The sequence below is a fragment of the Mixophyes fleayi genome, chromosome 9 (assembly GCF_038048845.1).
Source record: "Mixophyes fleayi isolate aMixFle1 chromosome 9, aMixFle1.hap1, whole genome shotgun sequence".
Classification (NCBI taxonomy): Eukaryota; Metazoa; Chordata; class Amphibia; order Anura; family Limnodynastidae; genus Mixophyes; species Mixophyes fleayi.
The window spans coordinates 107,825,591-107,839,657 of NC_134410.1; the positions used below are offsets into that span (position 1 = coordinate 107,825,591).

Below are 14,067 nucleotides of genomic sequence, written 5' to 3' on the forward strand. Positions count from 1 at the left end.
TCCCCCCATTGTCATTCTCATTATTATATTCCCCAATATCATTCTATTATAATGTTACCACAAACACAGTGAAGCTGAAACAGGGTTTGTGAATAAATTCTCCAAACTACACAGTACTTTCTTCAAAGGAAGTTTGCAAGTCTGTCATTCATACTCTTCTGGCTCAGAATGATATAAGATAGAGAAACATCACCCTCCTAAAATGACAACTTGCTTCAAAAGAATGACAGTGAGCATGATGAAGATATTTAGTTATATGGGGTATTTGACATGCCTCTATATAATCAATTAATATATCTGATGTTTTTCTTGTAGAGATGCTCACTGACCCCTGTGAACTGGTTTTGGCTTTGGTTTTGGATCTGGATTAGATTCGTGTTTTGGTTTTGGTTTTGGCAAAACCGCCCTCAAGTGTTTTGGTTTTGGATTTTTTAGAAAAAATCCTAAAACATACTAAAATCACATAATTTTGCTCTTTTTTTGTTCCTACATTATTATTATTATTAACCTCAATAACACTAATTTCAAGTCATTTGCAGTCAATTTTGACCACCTCACAGATCACAATATTATTTTCATACACCTTCAGACAAATACTGCAGCGACCTGGCTGGATGGTAAGCGACAGAGCAATGACACAAACACACGGCAGTTCCTACAACATCTAGGACACATTGGCACACAGCAGTGGCAGAAAAGAAAAATGGGGTCCGCCCTCCCTCCCACCCACCGTTATTTTGGATCGCGAGATCCGATATCCGACAATGTCACGATGACGTTTAGCCTGATTGTCAAATCCGAAAAAGCGCGAAGGTACCGAGCCGGCTTGGCTCGGTACTCAGATCTGCTAAGTTCGGGTATATTCGGTTCTCGGGAAACCGAGCCTGAGCATGTCTAGTTTCTTATAATTAATCTGGGCGTCTGACATGTCTCTTGCACTGTATTTATTTATCCAATGTGTTTCTTAGAACTGGATTGGGTATCTAATGTGCTTCTACAAATAATTGGTGGAATCTGATGTGTCATAAATAGAATTGTGTATCTGATTAAATATTAACGTTGCACTAACCTAATGTTTCTTTAGCTATTTGTGTTGTGTGCAGGAAAATAAATGTAAAAATAGTTCAATGTTCATGTCCTGTCTTTGAGTACACTGATGTAGTAGAGATTAATGGGTAGATTTAATAAAACTTCTAACAAGGAATAGTGGAGGTGTTGCCCATAGCATCCTATCAGATTCTAGCTATCATTTATGTGGAAAATGATAGCTAACATCTGATTGGTTACTATGGGCAACACCTCCACTTTTCCTTTTTAGTAAATCTACCCCTACGATCATTTACAAACTAGTAAAAAAAAAACCAGGTTGTTGTCACAATTGTTCACAGGGGGCCTGATTCACCAAGTGGTGTAAGCGGGGGTGTTGTGCATATCATCCGCAAAATCACTATGCGCATGCCCAGGACCGGACAATACGCCACAGAACGCATCCACGTTCAATTCATCTTCGAACGTAAAGGACATTTACTACAGTTTTCGATTTCAGGGAGGGAACAGGACGGTTAAGGGGCGTTTGGCCGTCGTCAATGCACAGTAAGGGTGTGCCAAACTCGAGCACACTCATCTTATTCTGATTTAAGCTCTGGGCATCTCTCAGCTACTTGTCTTTTAGTCGTATCTCTTGCTCCAGCTACAGGTCTAGTCTAAGGGCCACTTACTAATGATGACAGCTGTGTATCTATGCTATAACAGGTGTATGCAAACAGTAGCAACTGTAAAAATAAATTATCAATCATAATAAAGTTATTTCATGGGGAAGGGCTTTATTTTTTTAAAATATTTTTAGTGTTTTGTCATTAATGCCAATATTATCAACAGGTGACATTAATTATTTTGTTCTCCCTGTGTGTTCTTTTGAGGTATTGGAGGTTTCCTGCAGCGTCCTGTGTAGTAGAGTAGAACTACACCCACATTCATCAGTGCACATATCTTCAGATCCTCTCCTTGTTGAATTTGGACCTGAATTACGTGTGTTCTGAAGCAAACGCACACTGCGCTCTGTGGGCCTGAGTCATTAAGGAAAGTAAGGCAAAAAAAAGAAGTAAATGTTCTCCGGGACAAACCATGTTACAAAGCAAGGGGTGCAAATTAGTTTCTTATTTTGCACATAAGAAAATACTGGGTGTTTTTTTTAATCTAGCACACAAATACTTAATAGCTTTATTTTTACCCTGAAATTTAAAGTTGATCTAGGACATGCCCTACCCCAACTATAAATCTGCAATCACATTTTAAATTTACCACCCCCTCCAATGCAACATGGTTTTGCCCAGGGCCAAAGTTACTCCTTTTTTATGCTTTGCTCTCCTTAATGACTGAAGCCCTGTATGCGCGCCTTGAGGAATCAGGCCCAGCGCGTCTAGAAATGTGCATTCCTGCAAAAGTGCTTCTAGAAACAGTAAAATGTATCTCATTGAAGGTAAACGGATGAGGTGAGTTCCGGGACCTCTGACCAGCTATGCTTTTTAGCAGATAGGAAAAGGCTGTCAAACTACCCAAAAAACTGGTAAGCCTACTCCATCCTCATCAGTTCATTTTAATAATTCGATCCTGCAAAATGAGTGTAATGCCAAAGAAAACCAGCGGTCAGATAGCTGGTAAGGGCAGAAGAATGTATCCAGATGCCCAAGACGGCCAGTGGCACCCTGATGGCCATGTAGCACAATCCCTCACAGGTGAAGGTCAGTCATGGCGACCAGCGGTTTATTGTCTTAAAATGTCTGCAATGACTGAGTTCATCTTTCATGTCTCCACTTCCCACTGTCTCTCCTCATACCAACCTACCACACCATCTGCCAGTGGCTGGCTTATTATTGTTGGCTGATTACGCTTCTGCCGTACAGTACACCCCACACACTCCACAAGCTACAACTGTTATTCCATTGTCTTATGTACCTCTTAGATTGTATGATCATTTGGGCAAGACCATCTTTACCTTCTGTTTCGTATCTTAAATAATGTATTTTTATCATGATTCCCTAAATGTGTAGCGCTGTGTAATATGTCAACACTATAAATAAAGGATAATAATAATAATAATAATAATAACAACAACACCATCTGCTGAACTTCTCCCATCACTCTGTGTATTTTCCTCTCCCACCCACCTTCCTACCCTCTATGTTTAAGAAGAAAGAAAGATGCTTCTGCCTATGTTTGGGAAGTGGCTTGGATCTGACAGGGGGAAGTCCTGGAGAAGGTTTTGGAAAGACAAAAAGAACAACGGTGGTGCTTCAAATGGGCCGTTTAACTGTTGTTTTTATACAAAATGAGCATAAATATGTGTGGCCTTAGTGTGCATTTAATTTTAGTGTTAACAATTTTTAAGGGGACACTATTTTTCCTGGAAGACCCCAAGCTAGAGAAATATAGGTCCTAACTCACTGTTCTACAACTGCCTCCCACCCACTGTATTCTACCCTATGCCACTTTCGAACAACTGCAGACAGCCAGACCCAACTTCAGACAGCCAGACCCAAATGCAGACAGCCAGACCCAAATACAGACAGCCAGACCCAACTGCAGACAGCCAGACCCAACTGCAGACAGCCAGACCCAACTACAGACAGCCAGTCCCAAATACCGACAGCCAGTCCCAACTCCAGACAGCCAGTCCCAACTGCAGACAGCTAGACCCAACTGCAGACAGCCAGTCCCAACTGCAGACAGCTAGACCCAACTGCAGACAGCCAGTCCCAACTGCAGACAGCCAGTCCCAACTGCAGACAGCCAGACCCAACTACAGAAAACCAGACCCAACTACAGAAAACCAGACCCAACTGCAGACAGCCAGACCCAACTACAGACAGCCACCCCCAACTACAGAAAGTCAGACCCAACTGAGACCAACCAGACCCAACTACAGCCAGCCAGTCCCAACTACAGACAGCTAGACCCAACTGCAGACAGCTAGACCCAACTGCAGACAGCCAGTCCCAACTGCAGACAGCCAGTCCCAACTGCAGACAGCCAGACCCAACTACAGAAAACCAGACCCAACTACAGAAAACCAGACCCAACTGCAGACAGCCAGACCCAACTACAGACAGCCACCCCCAACTACAGACAGCCAGTCCCAACTACAGAAAGCCAGTCCCAACTACAGAAAGTCAGACCCAACTGAGACCAACCAGACCCAACTACAGCCAGCCAGTCCCAACTGCAGACAGCTAGACCCAACTGCAGACAGCCAGTCCCAACTGCAGACAGCCAGTCCCAACTGCAGACAGCCAGTCCCAACTGCAGACAGCCAGACCCAACTACAGACAGCCACCCCCAACTACAGACAGCCAGTCCCAACTACAGACAGTCAGACCCAACTGAGACCAACCAGACCCAACTACAGACAGCCAGACCCAACTACAGACAGCCAGACCCAACTACAGAAAACCAGACCCAACTACAGAAAACCAGACCCAACTACAGACAACCAGACCCAACTACTGTCAGACCCAACTACAGACAACCCAAGATGGAAAGCATCTTATTTAGCACCCCCACAAGCTAACATAAAACTCAAACAGAACGCATTAAATATCGATCAGTCTGGGCACATACACACCACATCCAAATAACCAGCGCCTTTTCAATAAATGGTCAAACAAGGATCGCTATTAATCTGTATTAGTGAAAGCGCCAAAAAAATGTGTTTTTGCTGTGTTGTACTATTGTCATGTGCAAACACGTTTCACTAGTTTTGGGATACATTGGTAAGTTACCGCAACTGCGTTACAACGGGATCATGAACTCTCTAAGGGGATCGTTGAAAAGAGCCCACCGATGTCCTAAAGTTATTCTTCACACAAAATTACACAGGATCAAAGCAATCAACAATATCAGAACAACTACCTGTAAGTTAGACATACCCTATGCTCCTCTCGCTCCCTCCCACAATTCCTTCTTTATTCTCAGTTCTTTTCAATTACTTACAATAGATTAGATGTGAGAGTGTGAATACCTTTTGTCATAAGAAGGCGCTTAGTGTATTAATTATAGTGGAGGGCCCTTAGGCTCCTTGCAGTTTACCTCACTATAACCCTTATGGCTGCACGTCCCTCTGGACACAGCCTCACAAGTGGTACATGGTAATAAACAGTCGTGTACAGCGGTGTAGAAGCAGTTTATGGTATCAGAGTAATAACAACTGAACAAAAAAGCAGCCGAGTTTTCCTTAGATGACCCTGATGCTTGAAAGCTAAAAGTATTGTTTGACGCTTGTATTAATTTATTTCTGCTGATTTATGTTGAACTGCTAGCCTTAGCCAGATGACGAGCATTAGAAACCAAAGCCTGCTCTGTACGAGGACTGATTGTTTCAATCTGCATATTTTTCCTCTAATTTAAAATTACATAATGATGATTTTGTGTATTTCCGTCTTTTTAGTGAAATATATATATATATATATATATATATATATATATATATATATATATATATATATATATCTTCTAGTAAATTTGAAATCTATTTGATATATTCCAGAATTGCTCCCTACTGGAGAAATGTGATTGTTGAGGCTTTGTCTTGAACATGTGGCATGCAGTTCCTCTGTTCCACCAGAGGGGATGCTGTTTTGGAATTTGTGTATCTCACCTGTGGACTTTTTACCTGTGTGGGGTTCCTCTCCTTTCTCACCTGATTATCTGCCTCCCTGCTTTATATTCCTGCCCCTTGCTCTGTTCATGGCTGTGGTCACTGTTTGTGCCTATGTGCAGATTGGTGTTCTAATCTCCAGCTTGATCCAGCCTTTTGTTCCAGTGTCCCACTAGTGTATTCCTGTTTTCCTACATCTCCTCAGATTCCTGATCATGGCTGCTTGTTATTTGATTGGATTATTTCCCCATTGCACCTTCTAGCTATTATCCATGTAATCCTGCCACTCTATATTATGAGTTCAAGTTGAGTTTACCTGCACTTCAGCAATTTTTGCTCATACCTCCCAACCGTCCTGATTTTGGCGGGACAGTGCCGAATCGCGGACCTCAAAAGGGGCATGACTTCTGTGGAAATGGGCGGACTTTCATCCAAAAATGGGTGTTTTGGGGGAAATTGGTTGGATCGGGTGCAGGGCTTATTATGTGTCTGCTTCTATGTTATTGTGGCTGTTATTATTTTTAATCCATAACCGGGACTGTTTGCTGTGTACTATGATTTGCTACACTCCAGCCTAAGGGCCCTGCAATATTGCCGTCATGTGTGTTAATTTTATTAAACTTCACTATTATTTCATCTAATTTTGATTCCTGCTTTAACTGCTTCAGTAAACACACAGTGTGATTCATATTGTACCCATAATAATGGTTCATTGATGATAATTTGGAAAAATTTAGTAAACAAACAAATAATAAAAAAAAAGGCATCACACAGTTTCCCTCCTATTAGAAACGTAACAGTTTATTAAGATTCTCGACCCAGTAGCAGAGAAGATGAGACACAGTAACAATGGTGATTTAAAGAATGTCAAACATGTAACCCACAAGAAAAATCAAACACTAGACTTTCAGTCACCATCTACTCACTGAGCCTGAGAGCTGGACCGGGAAGGCCCCACTGCAATGAAGGATGCTGAGCAAGAAGGCCGTCTACGGGAGTGCTGGTTTTTGATAGGACTGTTTGCTATTCCCCAATCCCTTTTTTTTTTTCCGTATTTTGCTGGCTGAATTTACAATTATGGTTTTACCTTATGCAATAGGAGAAACTCATAGTACAATCAATCATAGGAGTAAATTTACTATGCTTGTGTTGTTCGATCTATACCTGCTACTTACCTGTACAACTGGGGACACCTACTTAAATCCGTCTTCTCTCCCTCAGCCAGTTCACCAATTTGCTGTCAGACAACCCAAGCGAACGCGGACAGGCCACTAAAACCGCAAAGGGATCTACTCTTCCAATCTTAAATGGTGTTCAGTAGCGTGTACAGCTAGGGTGATATTATAAAATGTTTAACCAAATATGTCTGCGGTTTAGGTTTATGAATTTCACATAAGATCTGCTCCTGTTAGTTCTAGTATGAGTTCTTGATATTGGGCCTCATTCATTAAAGAAAGTTAAGCAACAAATTGAGTAAGTTTTGTTACTCAAATTTTCTGGACAAAACCATGTTACAATGCAAGTCGTGCAAATTAGTTTATTATTTTGCACATTGATTAACTACTGGCTGTTTTTTCATGTAGCATACAAATACTTGTACACTGAAATTTAAAGTTGATCTAGTACATGACTTACCCCAAATATAAATCTGCCATCACATTTAAAATTAACCTCCCCCTCCAATGCAACATGGTTTTGCCTTACTTACTTATTTTTGCTTAACCTTCCTTAATGAATCAGGCCCTAAGGGACCAATGTATACAAATATCTTTGTTATAGAACGTTATCTAGTTTCTATGGTGGTGCTGCTTAGACTGCTATCAGAGCTCATCAATTAAGAGAGATCCCATTCATTGTAATGTTTTCCCCATATTCCCTTTCTCTTCACGTCCCTCCCTGACCTAGTGGCAAGGCATACTGTTGACACCATTGTGGCATAATCAGCGAGCAGGCAAAGAGATGGCAGATACAACCCCCTGAGTTTATTACCTGTACAGAGAGATTACACAAAACAATGGGGGTATATTTATCAAAGGGAGGAAAGCCCTAAATCCAGCAAGAAACTGGAGCTCTCCATACTTATCAAAGCCCCGGCCGGTGAGTACTAATGCCCGTCCTCCTATCACTAAGGCCATGTCAGGATGGCGATAGCATTCTCTCTACACCCAAGAAAAAATACTTTATTATTGAAATAAAGCATTTTTTATAAACTAAATTTAAGAAAACATTTTTTTTTCTATTTTTTCTAAAAAAAAAATAATTTTTTTAACTTATTTAAATTGTTTTGGAAAAGTGGAGCTGGAAGCCCACCTTCCACTGTGATAAATAGATCCCTAAGTGTTGTATATACTTTCTACAAATAAGGAAATACATTTTTTTTAAGGATATTTGAGATTTTGTCTATTTGAGTCTAATTTTCATAGGTCAGTGCGTCAGCCAATTCTCAAGGTATTTGGGAGAAAATAGACACAGCTCATATTTCAATTCTTTAAAGGAGAACATCAAGCAGAATTCATTTTTTATTCCATTTGACTATTGGTCTCTCCACAAGGCAGTCGTGACCTCTGCTACCTGCAGAGGACGTAGTACAAAACTGCCCCTCAATGTTTGCTATACCTCCGTAGGACCCCGCTCTGCTCTCCTAAACATGCTTGGGGATCATTTGGGCTTTCAGTTCTGGAAATGGGGTTTCACTGGGCATGTGCTGACCCCCGCATATGCTCCGAGCGTGGGCAGGCATATCGGTTGGAAAGGCCGAACCCCCTCACCTCCAGGTCCCATAGCTTCCGCACCCCCTGTGATGGCTACAGTTCCGCTACCTGTATTCTCCTCTCATAATTGCCCAGAGAATTCTGAATGTAAGCATGACTATAGGTAGGTTTTCACAAGCTGTTTAGTGAGCTAACTTGGGTCCTGGAATAAGTGTTGCTGTTAATTATCTTGCAAAAGGCAAGAGTTGCAAGGGAGGGACTCCTAGGCAGCATGGTGGCTCAGAGGTTAACACTTCTGCCTCACAGCACTGGGGTCATGAGTTCGATTTCGGACCCAGGCCTTATCTGTGTGGAGTTTGTATGTTCTCCCTGTGCTTTTTGTGTGGTTTCCTCCAGGTGCTCTGGTTTCCTCCCACAGTCCAAAAACATAATAGTAGGTTAATTGGCTGCTAACAAATTGACCCTAGTCTGTGTGTGGGGTGTAATACGAGTTATCAGTGCTGTAAACACCGATACTGTTTACTCCTACATAATTATTGCGATAATGAACAGAGCGCCATAGAAAAAATTACTACTTACCAGTAAAAAGACACAGAGGAAATCCGATGAGAGGACATCGCAACACTTCCAAATGACGTCAGTTGCGTGCGCAACTTTGTTTTTTGTTTTGTTTTTAAAGCGGCAACGCACGGACTATGGTTATATTAATTTTATTCCTAACCCTAACTCCTAACCCTAACCCGTAATCCTAACTCCTAACCCTCACCCTAACCCCTAACGTAACGGTAATACTCACCTGGGTCAGTGCGTTGCAGCTTTAAAAGCCAAAATTTCCAAGTCGCGCACGCAACTGACGTCATTTGGAAGTGTTGCGATGTCCTGTTATCGGATTACCTCTGTGTCTCTTTACTGGTAAGTAGTAATTTTTTCTATGTCGCTCTGTTCATTATCGGAATAATTATGTAGGAGTAAACAGTGTCGGTGTTTACAGCACCGATAACTTCATTGCCACCGTGTGTGTATGTTAGGGAATTTAGACTGTACGCTCCAATGGGGCAGGGACTGATGTCAATGACAAATACATCTGTACGGCACTGCGGAATTGGTGGCGCTATATAAATAAATGGTTATGATGAGGTTCTACAGTGTTAGTTGTATAAAGGGGATGCCAAGAGTTATCTTTTCAGCAGCCAGATTGAGATTTACTCTTTTTCGGCACTCCCAGCCTGATAGGGTTTGTCTACACCCCTCTGTATCACATTACTAGGGGTTTGTATTTAGTTACTATTTTAATACTTTTTGGATGTCACTAGTCAAGACTGCAGACCTGGGGCACTTGGGCTTAAAACCCATTGTAAACTTTAGACATACAATGATTTGTTCTTGTAATGGGCTTTTAATGTTTTCTTTTCGTGTTTACAGCAATGTCTCATTCAATCGATTCAAGCGCTATAAAGCTTTCCAGCTAGAATGTGACAAGCCCCTTGAGTTTTCATGTCGTGTTTAGTACCAGTGACTTGGAGGACACAAAACTGAAGGTGGTAAAATCAAGGACATATTTTAAGGTTTCTCACACTTCAAGAGCTATCTAGGTTATTCCTGATTTTAAGAAAAAAACCAAAACTAAAATGGACCAAGAAAATCCAGCAAATATACTTCCACCTCATGCTTCTATTGTAACAAATACACGTCTTTCCTTTCTCCCAGGCTCATACATTCAAAGTCAAACAGAATAGTGAAAACCTAACAATAAATAGGATCAAACAGAGGTCACAATCACATTGGAAACAACAGACAGGTTAAATTCTCTAAGACATAAGTCTGCACAAAGCCATCCTTGTAATGTGCAGATATGTCCACAAGATAAAAGGCAGATTCTTTATCCAAATCTCACAACCACCTCTGTGCTATTAGTGTCCTTCAAAATTTTGTACGTTGCTGGTTATTATAGCTGTCCATGTGCTCTTTAGCCACTGGATGGCAGTGTTTAGTTTGTTTTGTATTTCCGCGCCCATATTTCTCAACAAAGCCTTGTGAAAGGACCACACCTTTAGAGAGAAACAGCACAGAAGTTATATCGGCAAAGGCTGTTCCATTCATCCTCAAAGCCAAAAAAAAAACCTTTCCAAGTACAGTAGCTATAGGAAACAAACTTGTGCTCCATTTTTATTCCATCTAGGATAAGTTTGACTGTAGATTGTGACATCCAACAGTCTTTACAGATCAGTCTTGCTTAACAACTGCTACAGTCAAAACCAAGAACTTGAAGCTTGAAGCTGTGAAAACTACAAGCAAGAACTGGTTTGAAAGTTAACCCTGTGTTTTAAATACCTCTCAGATATTCTGAAAGACAGAAGAAAGGAAACAAAAAGCATATGGGAAGTAAGAGAATATTGTAATCAAGTAAAAGAAGGCATATCTAGAAATGGTGTGGCACAAAGACAGAAAATAGATAAGTTTTCATTTGGCAAAGAGATTGGTAGGCATGCCAGCTGCCGCTCAGACTGTGGTAACGGAAAGCAGGGGATTGTAAACCCGTTTGCCATCAGCTGATCGTGTGCCATGGGCCAACATTTCCTGGATGGTGATCCAGTTATCCAAGATCTTCTTGTTGCGCTTCTTCATAGTCTTCCGGTGGCTAAGGGCAATAATGCTCATCTCACCCTTGCCCTCGGCACCTTGCTGTTGTTGTTGCTCTCGCAAGCAGTCTAACCTGCTCTGCATCATGAATTCCCTTCTCTTCCTTTGCTCCCGAGCTCGCATTAGATGCCGCTTTCTATCTTCCTTGCTCCAATAACGCCCCATCTTCATCTCGCTCACAGCGTCGTCATCGGTGGTCATCCCGCTGCGCTCCTCTTTGATTTTCATAGCTCTTGCTTTTAGTAGGCGGTCTCTAACAGGACGTTTAGTCACATAACGTGTGCCATCACTCCTCACTTTTACCTTCCATTCCATTCTTGGTTCTGGTTGAGAGTGGTTGACCTGTGTAGCCCCCATAGCCTTTCCGCATGTAGGGTCTACATCCAGTTCATCAAGACTTCTTGGTTGGGCCAGCTGGAGGCAGCTTCGGTAACGTTCCCCTGCATGGGAATGATGGCGTCTGCTGAGGTATGGGCTATGCTCGCGGCTCCCCCGTTCTAACTCATTCGCATGTTTTGTTGCTCTTCTTAATCTATCCTCTGTCGTATGCCGCCCATCCCGGCATAGAGAGCGAAATTTGGATGGCACAGGCTCTGGACTACCAGGGTATGGAGGCACATTTTTGCAATGCCCTCTGTTCATGTTAGCATTAGAGGAGATCCCTTCTGCTGCTTGGCAAAATGCACCAGAAGGTTCATTAATTCTCCTCAAAGGACTGTCCAGTGGTAAAGGTGGTTCCATCATAAGTGGAGTGCTCCGACAGCTCTCGCCAGTGTTATATGCACTGGTACTGTCTTTGTCTGACCTTTCTGGCAGCTCGGTGATATCTGGAAGTTTTGTGGAGATATCATTGTTTGCACCGCCCCCACCCACAAACTCATAGAGACTGTCCTCTTCTTCCAGAAGCCAAGCTTTCATGCAACGTTCTCGCAATTGCTGCATCTTTTGTGCTCGTAGAACATTGCGGAATTTGAACTCCAGATGCCGCAATTCCTCCTCCAGCACCGCCATCTCCCGTAAGACACTCTCATTGCGATTTACGTCTAGCCCACCTTGTCGTGAAGCATAAAGGAAGGCAGGTCCATTTCCATTCTCCAGATGGCAGGTGATTTCCAGTAGTTCTCGGTACCGCTCGTACTCCTCATCTGTTAGCCCTGCAACTGGTGGGAGAACCTCATTGTAAGGTGCTGACCCATCTGCTGCAAGCAGGGAGTCCAGACTGTGATGGAATTCACGGCACTGGAGAGGATGCTGGGAGTCTGCACGCAAGAAGCGTAGACGACGTTGACTACCTGGTGTATTTGCACTGCTTGTTTGATCATCTCCCAAAATGTCGTGTTCAGAACTTTCATCATTGCGAGTGCTCTCATCTGTCCTTCCAACTCCACTGTCCAGTTCCTGACTACGGCTTAAACCTGCAGGGTGAGGGAAAGGTCGTGGAGACTTGGGGCTGGCTTCAGCTTCCTCATTCTCAACCTAAAAGTAGAAAATAATATAACATAAGAAACATAAAACAGAACATAAGTAAAGGAATTATAAAATTAATAGATTTAAGAGTGGTCTACAGCTGGTTATTATATTGCACAGATCACAGATGATGGAGAGCTAAACATGTTCAAGATTAAACGTCTTTTCTGTTTTGGTCACCCTTCCTCAAAAAACCCTTCTTTCAGTGGTCAGGAAATTACTGGATCAATGTAAAGGAGGAGGTGCCACGATTGTGCCATATTTTTTAGATTATAAAGTGGATGGTTTATCGGATAATCTTTTCAATATTTAGGGAAACTGTACCCATTCCTTCTCAATCAGACAAACTGCAAGTGAAAGCTATCAGGATGAAAATCTCCTAGCGCAGTATAGAGCTATATGAATGTAATCAAAGGATAAAACATACGTACAAGAATCATAAAGTCAAAGTCCAAATGCAGCTCTCCCGATTAACCACTTGTAGCCCATTATGCCCCAAAAGGAAGTTTGTAAGTTCCCTTCGGTAAAACCAGGGAAAGAGGAGAGGTGTCTGGATTAATTCTCAGATTTATCTGAGTTTAGAGTAGATTATGTGAGGCGTCCCATACTCCACGCGTTTCGCCTTTAAGACATTGTCAAAGCCATCCCTTAGGCTGAAGAATTTTCCGACCAACGTGCTATCTACGACTTTCCCTTCAACCGAAGGTCGATCACTCGGACAATTAATGCGTACACACTAGTCACGTTTTAGGCTATTAACGAAAGACCGACAGTCAGGGAAGCGACTTTTCACTGCCATATTGTCATGAACAAAGATTAAAAATTTGTACACACTGAAACGACTATGTAACGACATCCCCAAGGAATTTAAATAAGGGGCAGAGCATGTTCAATAGTAACCACCCCAAACCTCATAAAAAAGGCAACGCGTTTTCTTCATACATTCACTAGCACGTGTACATTGTACGTTCGTTCTCAAACGCACATAGAAAAAATATTTTTACTAATATGGATACTTTGGAAGAACAAAAAGCAACTGCTCTTTTTCTGCTCACTGTGGCAAGAAGACTGCAAGTACAGACCCGAAGGGAAAAAAAGGAGAAAGAATAGATCTTGTTGGACCAAAGAGTACTTCAAGAGGGGAGACTCATTCTCTGCATGTCCCTGCATATTTAACCTTTTTGTTAATGTGTATTGAGTGTACAATCAAGTGACACATAGCTATAATTAAGGATGCAGACATAACATATACACATATATATATAAAACTTTGTTTGTTATAAGACTACACTGACAAAGGCTTATAATTAAACTGACAGACATATGCTATACGCATTAATGTAATAGACACCTGCTATTGCTTTACCGCTAAAAGCACCTAATTACAAAATGAGAGACACGCAGACACTATACCACGTGGGACTGGTACAGCCATCAGAAAATAACATACACATGCCCCCGAAGGAGTCGCGGAACTTGGCACTTGGCATGGATCTATAGGAAATGACACACTACATGATCGGTTGGTGATTGATTGTAAAATTTTAAACAGTACGACCAACCAAATGAGCCGACAATTGGCACTTTGGCATGACT

The 14,067-nt window shown here is 42.0% G+C and overlaps 1 protein-coding gene across 4 annotated transcripts in view; it reads right to left on the bottom strand.

The window, feature by feature from the left end:
• Nucleotides 1–6,433: 6,433 nt before the first annotated feature.
• Nucleotides 6,434–14,067, bottom strand: part of PDZD4 (PDZ domain containing 4) — a 91,412-nt gene continuing 83,778 nt past the window's right edge. For all 4 annotated transcript variants that reach the window (XM_075184830.1, XM_075184831.1, XM_075184832.1 and 1 more), the window contains one exon: nucleotides 6,434–12,480. In XM_075184830.1, the coding sequence (XP_075040931.1) occupies nucleotides 10,864–12,480 (1,617 nt within the window). In that variant the 3' untranslated portion in view covers nucleotides 6,434–10,863. The remainder of the gene's footprint in view (nucleotides 12,481–14,067) is intronic.